Here is a 21364-nt window from a genome sequence, read left to right as displayed (position 1 = left end):
GTTGTGGCTGGAAGGGCATTGCTGCGTAAAAAAATATGCTATAATAGTTGGCGGTTTATTCCGCTGTGGTGACCCCTGATAAATAAGGGACTAAGCCTAACAAAAATTAATGAATGAATAAATATGAATGATCATAGCCTAATTATGATCTAAAATGGGTAAATATGGTTGTTAAATATTCAGTGCTCAGCCTAATTGAGTACACCCTATTTTGAAAATAATTTTTTTTTATCCATTTCTCAGTGAATATAGGCAATGTATATTAGTGCATTAAAAAAAACTGATTTATTAAACAGATATATCTCAAGAGTTCACACTTAGCTGATGATTGATAATAAAGCTTGTTTGGCATGCTGTCCCAGGAGAGAGCCCTGAGCTCATAAGATCCTCGAGCCCGGGGCTCCCTCCCGTTTGCAAGGCAAGAGTAGAGTTTGAGCTCACGTAGATATCGAGAACTCCCCTGCTGTAGTAGCTGATGAACAGTTAGTGATTGCTCTTAAGAGATAACTACTTACTAGGAGCATGTCTATGGTGCCAATTTGGATTAGTCATTATTAGTAATTTTTAACTTAAGTTGCATGTTTTTTAACGATGAGAGGAAACCGGGAAACCCGGGGGAAACCCAGGTGAGCACGGGGAGAGCGTGTAAACTCCGCACAGAAACGTCGGCTGGCTTGGTAAGGACTAGAACCAGTGACATTCTTGTTGTGAGGCAACAGTGCTAACCACTGGGCCACCGTGCCACCCATCTAGGAAAGGAAAACTAGGGGTGGAAGGGGGAATTCTTCAAAATGAAGAGGGCTGTTATATGGAACTTAGAGTATTCATAGTGGCTTAGGAATCGTCTGGTTGGTGAATCAAAAATGGGATAATGCGGATCCAGCCGCAAGCAATCATAAGCATTTGATCCTCTCGAAATTAGTTTATAAATAAACGTCACTTATTAAAATAATATTTTAGTGACTAAACATATTTAAAAATTGAAAGATATTACATTTAAATTCAAGCAAAATATTGCAAAAAAAATTAACAGCTCACAAAATTTCAACAATTTTTCATTCTTTTGCTTCTCTTGATTTTTCCTCTTTTTTAAAATTTGTATTTAATATTTTTCTATAACATATAAATTTGGCTGTACTAGTTTTTTAACCGTTATCGTAAGTTATTTTGTAAGATCAGCTCCCGATTTGGCTTCAGTACTGACTAATCTAATGTATATGCACAAATATAATATTGTATAGCTTCCTATTAAAAATATGAATTTACAAGAGAGATTTGTGAGGGGTGTACTTACAAATGCTGAAAATATCTGTAAATATCTTTTTTATTCAAAGCTCACTACAAAAACTAAATGCTAAATAATATATTTAAATAAATATATATATTATATTAAAACTTTAACTGTGATAAACATAACACATTGCATCACATAACAAAATCATAATTTATCAGCAGCTACCAATATGGCAGCCAATATATTGTGCATCCTTAATTTTTTATATAAATATTAATCAAAACAAATGATAAAGTTGTTCTTTTTTGGCTTTTTTTTTATAGTGTCCCCCACTATGACGACTGTGATGGTGACAAAAGGTATTTAAATCAAATGATTCAAAACTGCATATTTACCAGTTTATGCAATTAGCAAACAGTTTATTTTGTCCACTGAACCTATCGCTTATTTATAAACTCTCTTTTGATTCAGTTGAACCCAAACCTGATCATCAGTCCCGAATCTGCAGCACATGGGGAAATTTTCACTTCAAGACGTTCGATGGTCATTTCTTTCAACTGCCAGACACGTGCAACTACGTTCTGGCGGTGATGTGTGATGCCGCCATTTCTGATTTTAACATCCAGATGCAAAGAGACACAGTCAATGGCTCCATCTCATTTGGCTCAGTCATAGTAAAGCTGGAGGGGACAGTCATCAAAATCACCGACAGCGGCATCATGATGGACGATCAAGTGTGAGTTAATATATATATATATATCTTCTACAATACCTAAATACCAGGAGTGCCCAAACTAAAGGGCCAAAAAAAACCCAAATTTGATTGAGGTAAACTGTATTACAGCAAAGTTTCCATGAGTAATTTCCTTTTCACCCTAATATTTCAAAATAACTAGAAAACATCGCTTTAAATTATAATAACTCTCACAGTATATGTTTTAAAAAATGTATAATGAAATTATTCAAGTAAAAACCTAAACAATCCCATGAATTCAATGGAGTTCAATGCAGAATACACTAAGCTGCACCTCCTTTGACTTGATCTGCTCATCGATGGTATTTATACAGTATATTTTTAAAAATAGATCATTTACAAAACAAAAGAAATGACAAAACAAGCAAACAAAAGGTTACATTAAATTCGAAATGACGATCTCTGTCAAAGATATTTGCCCCAACCACCTCACCAAACCACTTTGAATGTTATCACCCGATTGGATGGGCGTTAACAGTGGTTATCAGCTGATAGATATGGGCCAGTAGGGGCCTTCTGCACCTACTAGTGGGCTCAGAAGGCTGTTATCATCCATCCACATGGTTAATCAGCTATACTAATAGAAGACTCCAGATCCAGATCTGTTTTTACAATACTGTGACGGTTGGGTTTAGAGGTAGGGTAGGGGTAGACGTTAATGAAATACAATTAATGGTAAATTTAATAAATAATATAAATAATGATGATCTATAGCTGGTCAACCATGTGGATGGATGATAACAGTCTTCTGAGCCTACCAGTAGGTGTAGAAGGCCCATACTGGCCCATATCTATCAGCTGATAACCACGGATAACGCCCATTCAGTCGAGTGATAACATTAGAATCGGCTGCCTCACCCAACCAACATTCTCCCTCTGGAATAGTGGGCCAGATCAAAGGTTAGAATGGGCCAACTTCGGCATGCAGCCCTAGTTTAGACATCTCTGTCATACACACACACTCACTGCCATTTTATTAAAGGGATGGTTCACCACAAAATTAAAATGTACTCACCTTTTACTCTCTCTCTCATGTGGTTTTAATTCTTTATGAGTGTCCATCTTCTGCTGAACACAAAAGAAGATATCTTGTATAATGCTGGTTATGCCACATATAGGCTTCCATTGCTTTTCTTTCCTACTATTGGAAGTCATTGGGTGCCATCAACTAACATTCTTTAAAATATCTTACTTTGTGTTCAATAGAAGTAAGGTTTAACACCACATGAGGGAGAATAAATGATAAGGGACTCTTCATTTTTGGGTGAACTAACCCTTTTCCATTTTAAATAACCTATTCTGATGCACATCTAAATGTATTATGTTTTGTCTTTATATATGTTTATAAGTTTCTAACACTTCCTCCTGCAGGGTGTCTATTCCAATCAATCAGAAGGGAATTAAAATCGAAGGAAGCCCAACAAGTATTAAGATCTCCAGATATGGAATGACCATCTTTTGGGAAGAAGACAACTCTATAGCGGTATTTACAATGTACAATATATTGAGACAAATATAACTACTAATGGTGGCTCAGTGGTTAGCGCTATTGCCTCTCAGCAATAAGGTCACTGGTTCAAGTCCCGGCTGGGCCAGTTGGCATTTCTGTGTAGAGTTCCCTCCGGGTGCTCCGGTTACCCCCACAGTCCAAAGATTTCTGGTATAGGTGAATTGGATGAACTAAATTGGCCTCTAGTGTATGAGTGTGTGTGAATGTGAGAGTGTATAGGTGTTTCCCACTACTGGGTTGCGGCTGGAAGGGCATCCGCTGCTTAAAACCTATGGTGGAATACCTGGTGGTTCATTACACTGTGGCGACCCTTGATAAATAAGGGACTAAGCTGAAGGAAAATGAATGAATGAGTGACTTCTAATGTACACTTCAAAACTGATTTGATGAAATCTGTTGATAGCGGTAAAAAAACAAAACAAAGCAAACCTGATAAAGTTACAGCACAGGTTCTCTTTCACAATGAGTCACAATTAATCTATGAACCTGTAATAAAATCACACACACACCCTTTAAGCCACTATATTTGTTTGCACATGATAACTAAGGAAAAGCAAACAGGATATCAGTTCTACAAATCATTATGCAAACAGGGATTGTTTGAGTAAGCCGCAGTTAGCCAACAGGTTTGGTCATGTAACTGACAGCTCAATGTTGAATTTATTAAGTGTGTTTGCACTGCCAAACAATTTAGCCATTAATAAACATCTTGACAGGCTTGAGTTGTTCTGAGAAATTGATCTATGTTTGCATATCACTGACATTTCATGATGTTCCCTAGATTGAACTTGCGGAGAAGTATAAAGGGCTGACATGTGGACTCTGCGGAAACTACAATGGCAACAAGGATGATGATATGCCTGAGAGTGGTAAATGCCATGCTTTAGTAAATAAAATAACTTGTTTTCATTTCATTTTAATAAAATGAGAATTTTTGTAATACACACTGGTGTATATGTGTATACAATATAGACTGTAAAAAGGTATTAGTTCATTTAAACAGTGAGTAAACCCATTTCTCTAAACCAGGGGTGTCCAAACTCGGTCCTGGAGGGCCACAGCTCTGCAGAGTTTAGCTCCAACTTGCTTCAACACACCCCCCAGGAAGTTTCTAATATGCCTAGTAAGAGCTTGATTAGCTGGTTCAGGTGTGTTTAATTAGGGTTGGAGCTAAACTCTCCAGGACACTGGCCCTCCAGGACCGAGTTTGGACACCCCTGCCTTAAACTATAGGTCTCAAACTCAAATCCTGGAGGGCCACAGCTCTGCAGAATTTAGTTCCAACCGCCTCCAACTGCACACCTGCTTAACAGTCTTTAGTAGTCTTGAACTCATTGATTAGTTGAATCAGCGGTGTTTGATTAGGGTTGGAGCAAAACTGTGCAGAGCTGCAGCCCTCCAGAAATCCAGTTTGAAACTTATGCCTTAAACAGTGATAAGTTGTACTTTAAAAAGTTAGTAAGCCCTTTGTTACTTAGAACAATAATTAACTTATTATATTAAACTTTTAAAATGTACATAGTTGTGCACATAGTTCATTTACATAAATGTATAGGTCACCCAAAAATGACAATTCTGCCATCATTTACTCGTCCTTCACTTGTTTCAAATCCGTTTGACTTTCTTTCTTCTATTGAACACAAAAGAAGATACTTTGAAAAAAGCTGGAAACCACTGACTTGCATAGTAATTATTTTTCCTACTTTGGAAATCAATGGCTACCGTTATTCAGCTTTCTGAGTACATTTTTTGGGTGTACTATCCCTTTAATAAATTTTAAGCAATGGGTTTACTTATTTAAGTACAGTCAACTAATCGCTTTCAAAGCAATGGTTTTACTCACTTATTTAAGTAATTTCAACTAAGCTATGTTGTTTGACCAACTAAATCCTTAGGTCCAGCCACATGGAAGATCTCAACACCAACTGAATCATGTGAAGACGTTATACTTCCACCCAAGGATCAGTGTGACCAGGTATGATGGAAATTTTGGTAAAAAAATAGAAATTTTGATGCTTGCAATTGAATATTTGACCGATTTTCCACTTTTTTTTTTCCAGAACACAATGATTTGCCAGCAGTACCTCAGCAGTCCAGGGTTTAGTGGCTGTTATGATGTGATGGACATGGGAATATTTGAAAAAGCCTGTGTGAGCGACCTGTGTCAATGTTACGGCAGCCATGAATGTCTGTGCAACACTCTAACAGAGATTTCACGACAATGCACACATGCTGGAGGACAACCAGGAACATGGAGGACAGAACAGCTCTGTCGTGAGTGTCATTTCAAATAAATAATGAAAATGAAAGAACTAAATATTGTGGAATAACCACATCACTTCTAGTTCTAGTATAACGTATTGGTAACAATCTCATCTTTACACTGATTATAATCCTCACCTGTTAAAACTTTTCTAGCATGACTTAATATCTGGCCATTTTAACACATTTTATACAAGACTAATTGTCTTATTTTGTAATGTAGCAAAGACGTGTCCTCTAAACCTGCAATACCTGGAGTGTGGTGGTCCGTGTAAGAGCACCTGCTCTGACCCAACTGCGCATCTAATGTGTAAAGATCACTGTGTGGATGGCTGCTTCTGCCCTGAAGGTAATTTTATGCAATATCAATAGACTTTTCGTGCTTGTGAATAAAATATATTTGAATAAATGCCATCATCCCTTCTTTTTGTAAAGGCACCGTTGAAGACGACATTGGTCAGAGTGGTTGTGTTGCTGTGAATGAGTGTCCATGTGTGCATGATGGCACAGTATATAAATCAGGAGAATCTTACAAACAAGCTTGTAAAAAATGGTAACATTTTTTACATTGATAGTCACATTAAAAAAATCATGCATACGTGTACAAATGCTGACACTGCTACATCTTATATCAGTATTTGTGCCGCTGGACACTGGACCTGCACATACCTAGACTGTCCTGGGACATGCTCTGTTGTTGGAGGGTCTCACGTCACCACTTATGATGGAAAGAGCTTCACCTTCAGCGGGAACTGCGACTACATCCTCACTAAGGTCTGTCGGAGCAAGATAAATTTAGTTTATATAGTAGCAATTAAAACAGTGGCGACATTGTTGATATACTGTAAATAATTTGGAGGTACTTGTGTTTGTTATTCCAGCACTCTAATGACAGTGACTTTGCTGTTGTGGGAAATCTGGCAAAATGTGATCCAGCACGAACAGACACGTGTCTTAATTCAGTTACCCTTGTCATCTCTGGGACCACTGTAAGTCCTAGGTTAATTTGACGGTTTCTATCTTAATGGTTGCAGTATGTTTCATTTTTAATTTTATAATACCAAAATTTTGTCAAAGAAGTGATCTATTATGACATTACAAATCATCTGTTTGTTTACTTGAAAAAACAGATCGATTTTTCTTCCAATGGTGTTGTGACACTGAATGGAAACAGCCCATTTACGCTTCCTGCTATCATAGGTGAGTTGTAAATAATGGGGGAATAGTATTAAATGCATGTAAGTTAAACATCACTAAGTCCATTTCTCTGAAGTGAGTGAGGCTTTTCCTTGCCTCTTTAAATTCTTATAATTTTGTCTCCTAACCACCTGTTTTATTGTCCCAGGTCCTGTGAGCATCTTTCAGCCCTCTTTGTCTTTCGTTATTGCTGATTTAAACAGTATTCGTCTGGAAATCCAGCTGGCTCCAGTTATGCAGCTGTATATTGTAGCCAGCACTGAAGAGAAAGGCAAAATGACTGGTGAGTTTGACATAAAAGATTGAACGAATAAAAAAACAGCAATATATTGTATTTACTTAAACTGTATAATAATAATGTATATGACTACTTTATTAAAGAAACGTTACAATATATCAGTGGCGATATTGTATAAACCTAATTACTTACCTTTAATTCTACTTCTTTCAGGACTGTGTGGGAACTATAATGATGTCCAATCAGATGACTTTAAAACAGATTTGGGTATCACAGAGGGCACAGCAATATCTTTTGCCAATTTTTGGAAAAAAAACCCATATAGTTGTCCTGATCTTGAAAACACATTCGACAACCCCTGTAGTCTGAGTGTGGACACAGGTATATTAAGTATTACATTAAACTCTTTTCTAATAATAATAATTGATTATTAATATTCGCAAACTTTACAGAACTATGTCAAATCTTTTCATTCAGAGAAACTTGCTAAAGACTGGTGTTCCCGTCTTACTAACCAAAGTGGAGCCTTTTCCGAATGTCATTCAGAAATATGCCCAAAGATTTACTATGAAGTGAGTTCTTTTGTACATTCCCTTTTGAAATCAACTATATACAGTACTTATAGCAGATGCATCATCATGTTGACAATGGAATTCATTCTCTGCAGAGGTGCGTCTATGACACCTGCAAGTGTGCAGACATTAGGAAGTGCATCTGTGCGGCTGTGTCCACTTATGCCCATGCATGTGCCGCCAGAGGAATCATTCTCCAAGGCTGGATGGATTCAGACCCTTGTGGTGAGAACATTTTATTAGTACAGCTCTATATTAAAAAAATAAACAATTTATATTAAAAGTGTTTATTCTATGAACAGAATCTGAGTGTTCAGAGAACATGGAGCAGTCCTATGGTGTGACTGGCTGTGGCCTCACCTGCCATTCTCTCAGTGGACAAGAAAACACCTGCCAAGGGTCCTTCACACCTGTAGATGGCTGTGTTTGTTCTAAGGGAACCTACCTTAATGAAGACAGCATCTGTGTGACTGCTGATCAGTGTCCTTGTTACAGCGGTGACCAGGTCATAAAACCTTTAGAAGTATCAAACATAGATGGTCTAACATGGTAAGTTCCTTATGTAACACCCAATGCATTGACGATACCAATGTGACCTTTAGTAACTCTTGATTTGCACAATTTTACAGCACCTGTAAACTTGGCAAACTTCACTGCTCCAATCCTGAAAGTAAGTTTCAACTTTTTTATTCTGCAAATCCACCAGTCAAATTCAGACTTTAATCATCACTTGATATGTGCAATATTTTCTAATTCGTGTGCTTGTTGTGTGTATAGACTGTGTTGCTCCGATGGTGCTCTTCAAATGCTCAAATTATGAACCAGGAAAAAAAGGCACAGAGTGTCAGAGAACATGTCAGAAACAAGACCTAAACAATTGTGTAAGTTTGGGTGGAAAAAAAATAAATTTCCACATTATTTTGGTTGCCACAAAAATATGTTGTGCAAGTCAGAGCTAAGAAGAAATGAGGGTTACCAATGCTAGACCTTTCTCGGTTTGTTTTGTCTGTAGGTGAGCACAGGGTGTGTATCAGGGTGTATGTGTCCAGATAACCTTCTGGCTGATGGACAAGGTGGATGTGTGGAGAGGGAAAAATGTCCCTGTGTCCACAATGGAGTCACCTATTCATCTGGAGAACAAGTTCAAGAGGACTGTAACACCTGGTGAGCTAGCATTAAAGCTAGCAATAGGAAATAAATTACAAATATATTATCAGATGTGCGCGTCTTTTAACACAACGGCAAAAATTAAGTAATATTATGAGATTCCTGATATAGGTGGTAAAATAGGTGCAAACCATTGAAAGGCTAATCTATGAATTATGTCTATATTTCAGCACATGCAAAAATGGGATGTGGGATTGCACAGAAAAAGAGTGTTATGGCACCTGTACCATCTATGGTGAAGGTCATTTCATGACATTTGATGGCAAGAAATATTCTTTCCATGGAGACTGTGAACAAATCTTAGTCCATGTATGTTTTTCATCAATTTGGGGTTTTCCAAGTTAGAAGGAAAATTAGATTATAACCTGATTATAATCTTACACACAATTTGTTTGGATTCTCTAGGACTATTGCAATACAGACCAGAGTCCATACTCTTTACGCCTGGTCACAGAGAACATCCCATGTGGCACCTCTGGAACCATTTGCTCCAAGTCTATCAATCTTTTCTTTGGGGTAAGGATATATATCTTAGACAAAAGTCAACTTAAGTGTGCAAGCAGAATATCTCATGGGAAAATAATATTCAATTATTTAATCTGTTGATGGATACCTTTCTTACTGGCTATTTCAATACTGCAGAGATACAAGATGATTTTATCAGAGGAGAAGGAAATTCAAGTTGTTGAAAGCAATGGCACAGATTACCAATACCAAATCCATACTGCTGGGATATACAATGTCATTGAGGTCAAAGGACTTCTGAACTTAATCTGGGACAGTAAAACAAGTGTGATGCTCCAACTCCATCCTAAATTTAAGGTAAACATTACCCCTTTGTACACAAACAAAACTATTCACTTTCCCGTTCATTCAGTTACCTTAACATTAACTTGATCTCTATGACAGGGTAAGGTGTGTGGATTGTGTGGAAACTTTGATGGTAATGCAAACAATGACTTTATGAAACATGACGGAGAAGAAGTCACCGATCCAGTGGTATTTGGGAATAGCTGGAAGTCAAATCCAGGCTGTCCGGATGTGAGCAATGTTATGAATCCATGTGAGAAAAATCCACACCGGAGTGCCTGGGCTATCAAACAATGCAGCATCATTACAAGCCCTGTCTTTACAGACTGCCATTCACGTGTAAGAAAAATTATATTCTTGGGGTAATTCTGAAATTATTGGTCTTCTGGACTTTGCCCTTATTGTTTCCATGCCTGAAATAAGAAAAGGTTTTGCTGTTTCTAGGTGGACTCTGGCCCATACTATGATGCCTGTGTAAAGGACACCTGTGCATGCGACAGCGGGGGTGACTGTGATTGTTTCTGTACTGCAGTGGCTGCTTATGCTGCTGAATGCCGTAAAACCGGTGCTTGCGTAGCATGGCGAAGCCCAAGTATTTGCCGTAAGTCCAAACTGCTTACTATTACCATTATAGAGTTACAAATGGAATCGTAAACCTCAAAATACTCCTAAGATTTAAATTTCTTATCATTTATTATTGGATCTCCTTCATTGTCATTATGTGGTTGTTCTTGCAGCTTTATTCTGTGACTATTACAACAATCCCCCAAGTGAATGTGAATGGCACTATAAAACCTGTGGATCGACCTGCATGAAAACTTGTAGAAACCCATTAGGAACTTGCTCCAATCAAATTCCTCTCCTGGAGGGTATGTCATTTTTAAACCTTTAAACAAAGGATTTTGTACAATTAATAGTTTGCAGAGGAAAAACTTACTTCAGAGAAAATCAAAATTAAATTAAAATATTTTTATTAATACATCTTTTGCTGATGTCAAGACATAGTAAATGTAAATGTGTATCTTGTTTATTCCATTTGGCCTTTAATTATTCTCCTAGGATGTTTTCCTCAGTGTCCTTCTGAAAGACCTTTTTTGAGAGAGGACAACAGGAAATGTGTTACAGAGGCAGAATGTCTTTCCCTCTGTACTTATGATGGCAAGATATACACGACTGGAGATGTGATGTATGATACCACAGATGGGAATGGTACATGCTTTACAGCTGTGTGTGGATCCAATGGAGAGATAATAAGAAGCATTAATAAATGTATGACAACAACTACACCATTCACGTTCACAACTCCACCCCAAACTGCAAAACCTTCATCACCCGAGACATATACTTCTGTTACTGCTGCAACACCTTTGACAGAGAGACCACCAACATCAGAATCGCAAAGGCCAAAAACAACTACTACAACTTCTGGTCCAACAACAGAAACATCACAAGCAATTTCTACTGCTGTTACTGCTAAAACACCATCTACAGTAATGCCACCTCCAACATCAACAGCTACTACAACGGCTAGTCTGCCAACTTCAACATTACCTGGAGCTACCACTGCTGTTACAACTGAAACACCACCCACAAAAATGCCACCACCAAAAACAACAGAATCCCCATCAACAGCTACTACAACTGCTGCACCACCACCAACATCTCCTGAAGTTACTACTGCTGTTACTTCTGAAACACCATCTACAGGAACACCACCTCCCACAAAAACAGAAACCCCGTCAACAGCTACTACAACTGCTGCACCACCAACACCAACGGCTTCTGAAATAACTACTGCTGTTACTGTTGAAACACCATCTACAGGAACACCATCTCCTACAAAAACAGAAACCCCATCAACCGCTACTACAACTGCTCCAACAACAACAGCTCCTAAAGTTACTACTGCTGTTACTGTTGAAACACCATCTACAGAAATGCCACCTCCCTCAACAGCAGAAACACCTTTGACAGCTACTACAATTGTCAGTCCACCAATACCAACAGCACCACAAATATCTACTACTGCTGTTACGGCTGAAACACCATCTACAGGAACACCACCTCCCACAAAAACAGAAACCCCATCAATCGCTACTACAACTGCTGCACCATCAACACCAACTGCTCCTGAAGTTACTACTGCTGTTACTGCTGAAACTCCATCTACAGAAACATTACCTCCAACAAAAACAGAAACCCCATCAACAGCAACTACAACTGCTGCACCATCAACACCAACTGCTCCTGAAGTTACTACTGCTGTTACTGCTGGAACACCATCTACAGAAACATTACCCCCAACAAAAACAGAAACCCCATCAATCGCTACTACAACTGCTGCACCACCAACACCAACAGCTCCTGAAGTTACTACTGCTGTTACGGCTGAAACACCATCTACAGGAACACCACCTCCCACAAAAACAGAAACCGCATCGATCGCTACTACAACTGCTGCACCACCAACACCACCTAAAGTTACTTCTGCTGTTACTGCTGAAACACCTTCAACAGGAACACCACCTCCCACAAAAACAGAAACCCCATCAACAGCAACTACAACTGCTGCACCACCAACACCAACTGCACCTGAAGTTACCACCGCTGTTACTGCTGAAACACCTTATTCGGGAACACCACCTCCCACAAAAACAGAGACCCCATCAATCAGTACTACAACAGCTTCACAACCAACACCAACTGCTCCTGAAGTTACTACTGCTGTTACTGCTGAAACACCATCTACAGAAATACCACTTCACACAACAACAGAAACACCATCAACTGTTACTACAACTGCTGCACCACCAACATTAACAGCTCCTGAAGTTACTACTGCTGTTACTGCTGAAACACCATCTACAGAAATGCCACTTCATACAACAACAGAAACTTCATCAACTGTTACTACAATTGCTGCACCACCAACAGCACCTGAGGTTACCACTGCTGTTACTGCTGAAACACCTACTACAGGAACACCACCTCCCACAAAAACAGAAACCCCATCAACAGCAACAACAACTGCTGCACCACCAACACCAACTGCTCCTGAAGTTACTACTGCTGTAACTGCTGAAACACCATCTACAGAAATGCCACTTCACACAACATCGGAAACTCCATCAACTGTTACTACAACTGCTGCACCACCAACAGCACCTGAGGTTACCACTGCTGTTACTGCTGAAACACCTTCTACAGGAACACCACCTCCCACAAAAACAGAAACCCCATCAATCGCAACTACAACTGCTACACCACCAACACCAACAGCTCCAGAAGTTACTACTGCTGTTACTGCTGAAACACCATCTACGGGAACACCACCTCCCACAAAAACAGAAACCCCATCAATCGCAACTACAACTGCTGCACCACCAACACCAACAGCTCCTGAAGTTACTACTGCTGTAACTGCTGAAACACCCTCTTCAGGATCACCACCTCCCACAACAGCGGAAACACCATTGACAGCAACTACAACTGTCAGTCCACCGATACCAACAGCACCACAAATATCTACCACCGGTGTTACTGCTGCACCACCAACACCAACAGCTCCGGAAGTTACTACTGCTGTTACTGCTGAAACACCATTTACAGAAATGCCACTTCACACAACAACAGAAACACCATCAACTGTTACTACAACTGCTGCACCACCAACACCAACTGCTCCTGAAGTTACTACTGCTGTTACTGCTGAAACACCATCTACAGCAACACCACCTCCCACAAAAACAGAAACTCCATTAATAGCTACTACAACTGTTGCACCACCAACACCAACAGCTCCGGAAGTTACTACTGCTGTTACTGCTGAAACACCATCTACAGAAATGCCACTTCACACAACAACAGAAACTCCATCAACCGTTACTACAACTGCTGCACCACCCACACCAACTGCACCTGAAGTTACTACTGCTGTTACTGCAGAAACACAATCTACGGTAACACCACCTCCCACAAAAACAGAAACCCCATCAACAGCAACTACAACTGCTGCATCACCAACACCAACTGCTCCTGAAGTTACTACTGCTGTTACTGCTGAAACACCATCTACAGGAACACCACCTCCGACAAAAACAGAAACCCCATCAATCGCAACTACAACTGCTGCATCACCAACACCAACTGCTCCTGAAGTTACTACTGCTGTTACTGCTGAAACACCATCTACAGGAACACCACCTCCGACAAAAACAGAAACCCCATCAACAGCAACTACAACTGCTGCACCACCAACACCAACTGCACCTGAAGTTACTACTGCTGTTACTGCTGAAACACCATCTAAAGGAACACCACCTCCCACAAAAACAGAAACCCCATCAATCGCTACTACAACTGCTGCATCCCCAACACCAACTGCTCCTGAAGTTACTACTGCTGTTACTGCTGAAACACCATCTACAGAAATGCCACTTCACACAACATCAGAAACTCCATCAACTGTTACTACAACTGCTGCACCACCAACAGCACCTGAGGTTACCACTGCTGTTACTGCTGAAACACCTTCTACAGGAACACCACCTCCCACAAAAACAGAAACCCCATCAATCGCAACTACAACTGCTGCACCACCAACACCAACAGCTCCAAAAGTTACTACTGCTGTTACTGCTGAAACACCATCTACGGGAACACCACCTCCCACAAAAACAGAAACTCCATTAATAGCTACTACAACTGCTGCACCACCACCACCAACTACTCCTGAAGTTACTACTGCTGTAACTGCTGAAACACCTTCTTCAGGATCACCACCTCCCACAACAGCGGAAACACCATTGACAGCAACTACAACTGTCAGTCCACCGATACCAACAGCACCACAAATATCTACCACTGGTGTTACTGCTGTACCACCAACACCAACAGCTCCGGAAGTTACTACTGCTGTTACTGCTGTAACACCATCTACAGAAATGCCACTTCACACAACAACAGAAACACCATCAACTGTTACTACAACTGCTGCACCACCAACACCAACTGCTCCTGAAGTTACTACTGCTGTTACTGCTGAAACACCATCTACAGCAACACCACCTCCCACAAAAACAGAAACTCCATTAATAGCTACTACAACTGTTGCACCACCAACACCAACAGCTCCGGAAGTTACTACTGCTGTTACTGCTGAAACACCATCTACAGAAATGCCACTTCACACAACAACAGAAACTCCATCAACCGTTACTACAACTGCTGCACCACCCACACCAACTGCACCTGAAGTTACTACTGCTGTTACTGCAGAAACACAATCTATGGGAACACCACCTCCCACAAAAACAGAAACCCCATCAACAGCAACTACAACTGCTGCACCACCAACACCAACAACTCCAGAAGTTACTACTGCTGTTACTGCTGAAACACCATCTACGGGAACACCACCTCCCACAAAAACAGAAACCCCATCAATCGCAACTACAACTGCTGCATCACCAACACCAACTGCTCCTGAAGTTACTACTGCTGTTACTGCTGAAACACCATCTACAGCAACACCACCTCCGACAAAAACAGAAACCCCATCAACAGCAACTACAACTGCTGCACCACCAACACCAACTGCTCCTGAAGTTACTACTGCTGTTACTGCTGAAACACCATCTAAAGGAACACCACCTCCCACAAAAACAGAAACTCCATTAATAGCTACTACAACTGCTGCACCACCAACACCAACAGCTCCGAAAGTTACAACTGCTGTTACTGCTGAAACACAATCTACGGGAACACCACCTTCCACAAAAACAGAAACCCCATCAACAGCAACTACAACTGCTGCACCACCAACACCAACAACTCCAGAAGTTACTACTGCTGTTACTGCTGAAACACCATCTACGGGAACACCAGCTCCACAAAAACAGAAACTCCATTAATAGCTGACTACACTGCTGCACCACCAACACCACTGCTCCGGAGTTACTACCGGGCTGTTACTGCTGAAACACTTCTACAGGAACACCACCTCCCACAAAAACAGAAACCCCATCAACAGCAACTACAACTGCTGCACCACCAACACCAACAGCTCGACAGGAAGTTACTACTGCTGTTACCTGGCTAAAACACCATCTACGGGACACACACCTCCCACAAAACAGAAACTCCATTAATAGCTATACAACTGCTGCACCACCAACACCAACAGCTCCAGAAGTTACTACTGCTGTTACTGCTGAAACACACCATCTACTAGAACACCACCTCCGACAAAAACAGGAAACCCCCATCAAACAGCAACTACACTGCTGCACCACCAACACCAACTGCTCCTGAAGTTACTACTGCTGTTACTGCTTGAAACACCATCTACAGAAATGCCACTTCACACAACAACAGAAAACTCCTTCAATGTGTACTACAACTGCTGCACCACCAACACCAACTGCTCTGAAGTTACTACTGCTGTTACTGCTGACACACAATCTACGGAAAACACCACCTCCAACAAAAACAGAAACCCCATCAACAGCAAATACAACTGCTGCACCACCAACAACCAACAGCTCCTGAAGTTACAATGCTGTTACTGCTGAAACACCATCTACAGAAATGCCACTTCACACAACAACAGAAACATCCATTAATAGCTACTACAACTGCTGCACCACCAACACCAACAGCTCCAGAAGTTACTACTGCTGTTACTGCTGAAACACCATCTACAGGAACACCACCTCCGCACAAAAACAGAAACCCCATCGATCAGCTAACTACAACTGCTGCACCACCAAACACAAATGCTCCTGAAGTTACTACTGCTGTTACTGCTGAAACACCATCTACAGAAATGCCACTTCACACAACAACAGAAACTCCTTCAACTGTTACTACAACTGCTGCACCACCAACACCAACTGCACCTGAAGTTACTACCGCTGTTACTGCTGAAACACCTTCTACAGGAACACCACCTCCCACAAAAACAGAAACCCCATCAACAGCCACTACAACTGCTGCACCATCAACACCAACAGCTCCGGAAGTTACTACTGCTGTTACTGCTGAAACACCATCTAAAGGAACACCACCTCCCACAAAAACAGAAAACCCCATCAATCGCTACTACAACTGCTGCACCCCCAACACCAACTGCCTCCTGAAGTTACTACTGCTGTTTACTGCTGAAACACAATCTACAGGTACACCACCTCCCACAAAACAGAACACTCCATTAATAGCTACTACAACTGCTGCACCACCAACACCAACCTGCTCCTGAAGTTACTACTGCTGTAACTGCTGAAACACCTTCTTCAGGATCACCACCTCCCACAACAGCGGAAACGCCATTGACAGCTACTACAACTGTCAGTCCACCAATACCAACAGCACCACAAATATCTACCACTGCTGTTACTGCTGCACCACCAACACACTGCTGTTACTGCTGAAACACCATCTACAGAAATGCCACTTCACACAACAACAGAAACTCCTTCAACTGTTACTACAACTGCTGCACCACCAACACCAACTGCCACCTGAAGTACTACCGCTGTTACTGCTGAAACACCTTCTACAGGAACACCACCTCCCACAAAACAGAAAAACCCCATCAACAGCAACTACAACTGCGCACCCACCAACAGCTCCCTGAAGCTACTACTGCTGTTACTGCTGAAACACCATCTACAGAAATGCCACTTCACACAACAACAGAAAACACCATTAACTGTTACTACAACTGCTGACAACACCAACACCAACAGCTCCGGAAAGTTACTACTGCTGTTACTGCTGAACACCATCTAACGGAACACCACCTCCCACAAAAACAGAACCCATCAATCGCTACTACAACTGCTGCACCACCAACACCAACTGTCTGAAGTTACTACTGCTGTTACTGCTGAAATACCATCTACAGAAATGCCACTTCACACACAACAACAGAACCTCCTTCAACTGTTACTACAACTGCTGCACCACCAACACCAACTGCACCTGAAGTTACTACCGCTGTTACTGCTGAAACACCTTCTACAGGAACACCACCTTCCACAAAAACAGAAACCCCATCAACAGTAACTACAACTGCTGCACCACCAACACCAACAGCTCCAGAAGTTACTACTGCTGTTACTGCTGAAACACCATCTACGGGAACACCACCTCCCACAAAAACAGAAACCCCATCAATCGCTACTACAACTGCTGCAGCACCAACACCAACAGCTCCTGAAGTTACAACTGCTGTTACTGCTGAAACACCATCTACAGAAATGCCACTTCACACAACAGAAACTCCTTCAACTGTTACTACAACTGCTGCACCACCAACACCAACTGTACCTGAAGTTACTACCGCTGTTACTGCTGAAACACCTTCTACAGGAACACCACCTCCCACAAAAACAGAAACCCCATCAACAGCAACTACAACTGCTGCACCACCAACACCAACAGCTCCTGAAGTTACTACTGCTGTTACTGCTGAAACACCATCTACAGAAATGCCACTTCACACAACAACAGAAACACCATTAACTGTTACTACAACTGCTGCACCACCAACACCAACAGCTCCGGAAGTTACTACTGCTGTTACTGCTGAAACACCATCTAAAGGAACACCACCTCCCACAAAAACAGAAACCCCATCAATCGCTACTACAACTGCTGCACCACCAACACCAACTGCTCCTGAAGTTACTACTGCTGTTACTGCTGAAATACCATCTACAGAAATGCCACTTCACACAACAACAGAAACTCCTTCAACTGTTACTACAACTGCTGCACCACCAACACCAACTGCACCTGAAGTTACTACCGCTGTTACTGCTGAAACACCTTCTACAGGAACACCACCTTCCACAAAAACAGAAACCCCATCAACAGCAACTACAACTGCTGCACCACCAACACCAACAGCTCCAGAAGTTACTACTGCTGTTACTGCTGAAACACCATCTACGGGAACACCACCTCCCACAAAAACAGAAACTCCATTAATAGCTACTACAACTGCTGCACCACCAACACCAACAGCTCCGGAAGTTACTACTGCTGTTACTGCTGAAACACCATCTACAGAAATGCCACTTCACACAACAACAGAAACTCCATCAACCGTTACTACAACTGTTGCACCACCAACACCAACTGCACCTGAAGTTACTACTGCTGTTACTGCTGAAACACCATCTACAGGAACACCACCTCCCACAAAAACAGAAACCCCATCAACAGCAACTACAACTGCTGCACCACCAACACCAACAGCTCCGGAAGTTACTACTGCTGTTACTGCTGAAACACCATCTACAGAAATGCCACTTCACACAACAACAGAAACACCATCAACTGTTACTACAACTGCTGCACCACCAACACCAACAGCTCCGGAAGTTACTACTGCTGTTACTGCTGAAACACCATCTAAAGGAACACCACCTCCCACAAAAACAGAAACCCCATCAATCGCTACTACAACTGCTGCAGCACCAACACCAACTGCTCCTGAAGTTACTACTGCTGTTACTGCTGAAACACCATCTACAGAAATGCCACTTCACACAACAACAGAAACTCTTTCAACTGTTACTACAACTGCTGCACCACCAACAGCACCTGAAGTTACCACTGCTGTTACTGCTGAAACACCTTCCACAGGAACACCACCTCCCACAAAAACAGAAACCCCATCAACAGCAACTACAACTGCTGCACCACCAACACCAACTGCTCCTGAAGTTACTACTGCTGTAACTGCTGAAACACCTTCTTCAGGATCACCACCTCCCACAACAGCGGAAACACCATTGACAGCTACTACAACTGTCAGTCCACCGATACCAACAGCACCACAAATATCTACCACTGCTGTTACTGCTGCACCACCAACACCAACAGCTCCGGAAGTTACTACTGCTGTTACTGCAGAAACACCATCTACAGAAATGCCACTTCACACAACAACAGAAACACCATCAACTGTTACTACAACTGCTGCACCACCAACACCAACTGCTCCTGAAGTTACTACTGCTGTTACTGCTGAAACACAATCTACAGAAACACCACCTGCCACAAAAACAGAAACCCCATCAACAGCAACTACAACTGCTGCACCACCAACACCAACTGCTCCTGAAGTTACTACTGCTGTTACTCCTGAAACACCATCTACAGAAATGCCACTTCACACAACAACAGAAACTCCTTCAACTGTTACTACAACTGCTGCACCACCAACAGCACCTGAAGTTACCACTGCTGTTACTGCTGAAACACCTTCCACAGGAACACCACCTCCCACAAAACAGAAACCCCATCAACAGCAACTACAACTGCTGCACCACCAACACCAACTGCTCCTGAAGTTACTACTGCTGTTACTGCTGAAACACCATCTACAGAAATGCCACTTCACACAACAACAGAAACTCCATCAACTGTTACTACAACTGCTGCACCACCAACAGCTCCTGAAGTTACTACTGCTGTTACTACTGAAACACAATCTACGGGAACACCACCTCCCACAAAAACAGAAACTCCATTAATAGCTACTACAACTGCTGCACCACCAACACCAACTGCTCCTGAAGTTACTACTGCTGTAACTGCTGAAACACCTTCTTCAGGATCACCACCTCCCACAACAGCGGAAACACCATTGACAGCTACTACAACTGTCAGTCCTCCGATACCAACAGCACCACAAATATCTACCACTGCTGTTACTGCTGCACCACCAACACCAACAGCTCCGGAAGTTACTACTGCTGTTACTGCAGAAACACCATCTACAAAAATGCCACTTCACACAACAACAGAAACACCATCAACTGTTACTACAACTGCTGCACCACCAACACCAACTGCTCCTGAAGTTACTACTGCTGTTACTGCTGAAACACAATCTATGGAAACACCACCTCCCACAAAAACAGAAACCCCATCAACAGCAAGTACAACTGCTGCACCACCAACACCAACAGCTCCAGAAGTTACTACCACTGTTACTGCTGAAACACCATCTACGGGAACACCACCTCCCACAAAAACAGAAACTCCATTAATAGCTACTACAACTGCTGCACCACCAACACCAACAGCTCCGGAAGTTACAACTGCTGTTACTGCTGAAACACCATCTACAGAAATGCCACTTTACACAACAACAGAAACTCCATCGACCATTACTACAACTGCTGCACCACCAACACCAACAGCTCCTGAAGTTACCACTGCTGTTACTGCTGAAAAACCTTCTACAGGAACACCACCTCCCACAAAAACAGAAACCCCATCAACAGCAACTACAACTGCTGCACCACCAACACCAACAGCTCCTGAAGGTACTACTGCTGTTACTGCTGAAACACCATCTTCAGAAATGCCACTTCACACAACAACAGAAACACCATCAACTGTTACTACAACTGCTGCACCACCAACACCAACTGCTCCTGAAGTTACTACTGCTGTTACTGCTGAAACCCCATCTACAGAATTGCCACTTCACACAACAACAGAAACTCCTTCAACTGTTACTACAACTGCTGCACCACCAACAGCACCTGAGGTTACCACTGCTGTTACTGCTGAAACACCATCTACAGAAATGCCACTT

General features: G+C 41.8%; 1 protein-coding gene across 1 annotated transcript in view; it reads left to right on the top strand.

Annotated features, from left to right (window-relative positions):
* Positions 1-21364, top strand: part of muc5.2 (mucin 5.2) — a 37117-nt gene that overhangs the window by 6385 nt on the left and 9368 nt on the right. The window contains exons 4-32 of the mRNA XM_056451325.1: positions 1558-1593; positions 1706-1970; positions 3360-3471; positions 4280-4367; positions 5394-5473; positions 5559-5772; positions 5984-6109; positions 6196-6313; positions 6396-6534; positions 6642-6749; positions 6891-6960; positions 7106-7240; positions 7409-7576; positions 7673-7767; positions 7863-7992; positions 8070-8316; positions 8397-8437; positions 8545-8648; positions 8780-8931; positions 9105-9243; positions 9340-9450; positions 9577-9756; positions 9844-10083; positions 10189-10345; positions 10482-10613; positions 10804-15653; positions 16331-16922; positions 17770-19921; positions 20029-21294. Of these exons, the coding sequence (XP_056307300.1) occupies positions 1558-1593; positions 1706-1970; positions 3360-3471; positions 4280-4367; positions 5394-5473; positions 5559-5772; positions 5984-6109; positions 6196-6313; positions 6396-6534; positions 6642-6749; positions 6891-6960; positions 7106-7240; positions 7409-7576; positions 7673-7767; positions 7863-7992; positions 8070-8316; positions 8397-8437; positions 8545-8648; positions 8780-8931; positions 9105-9243; positions 9340-9450; positions 9577-9756; positions 9844-10083; positions 10189-10345; positions 10482-10613; positions 10804-15653; positions 16331-16922; positions 17770-19921; positions 20029-21294 (12247 nt within the window). The remainder of the gene's footprint in view (positions 1-1557; positions 1594-1705; positions 1971-3359; positions 3472-4279; positions 4368-5393; positions 5474-5558; positions 5773-5983; positions 6110-6195; positions 6314-6395; positions 6535-6641; positions 6750-6890; positions 6961-7105; positions 7241-7408; positions 7577-7672; positions 7768-7862; positions 7993-8069; positions 8317-8396; positions 8438-8544; positions 8649-8779; positions 8932-9104; positions 9244-9339; positions 9451-9576; positions 9757-9843; positions 10084-10188; positions 10346-10481; positions 10614-10803; positions 15654-16330; positions 16923-17769; positions 19922-20028; positions 21295-21364) is intronic.

This window comes from Danio aesculapii, chromosome 25 (assembly GCF_903798145.1).
Source record: "Danio aesculapii chromosome 25, fDanAes4.1, whole genome shotgun sequence".
Taxonomy (NCBI): Eukaryota; Metazoa; Chordata; class Actinopteri; order Cypriniformes; family Danionidae; genus Danio; species Danio aesculapii.
The sequence above is the reverse complement of the archived record's forward strand: the minus strand, read 5'-3'. Positions and strand labels throughout refer to the sequence as shown.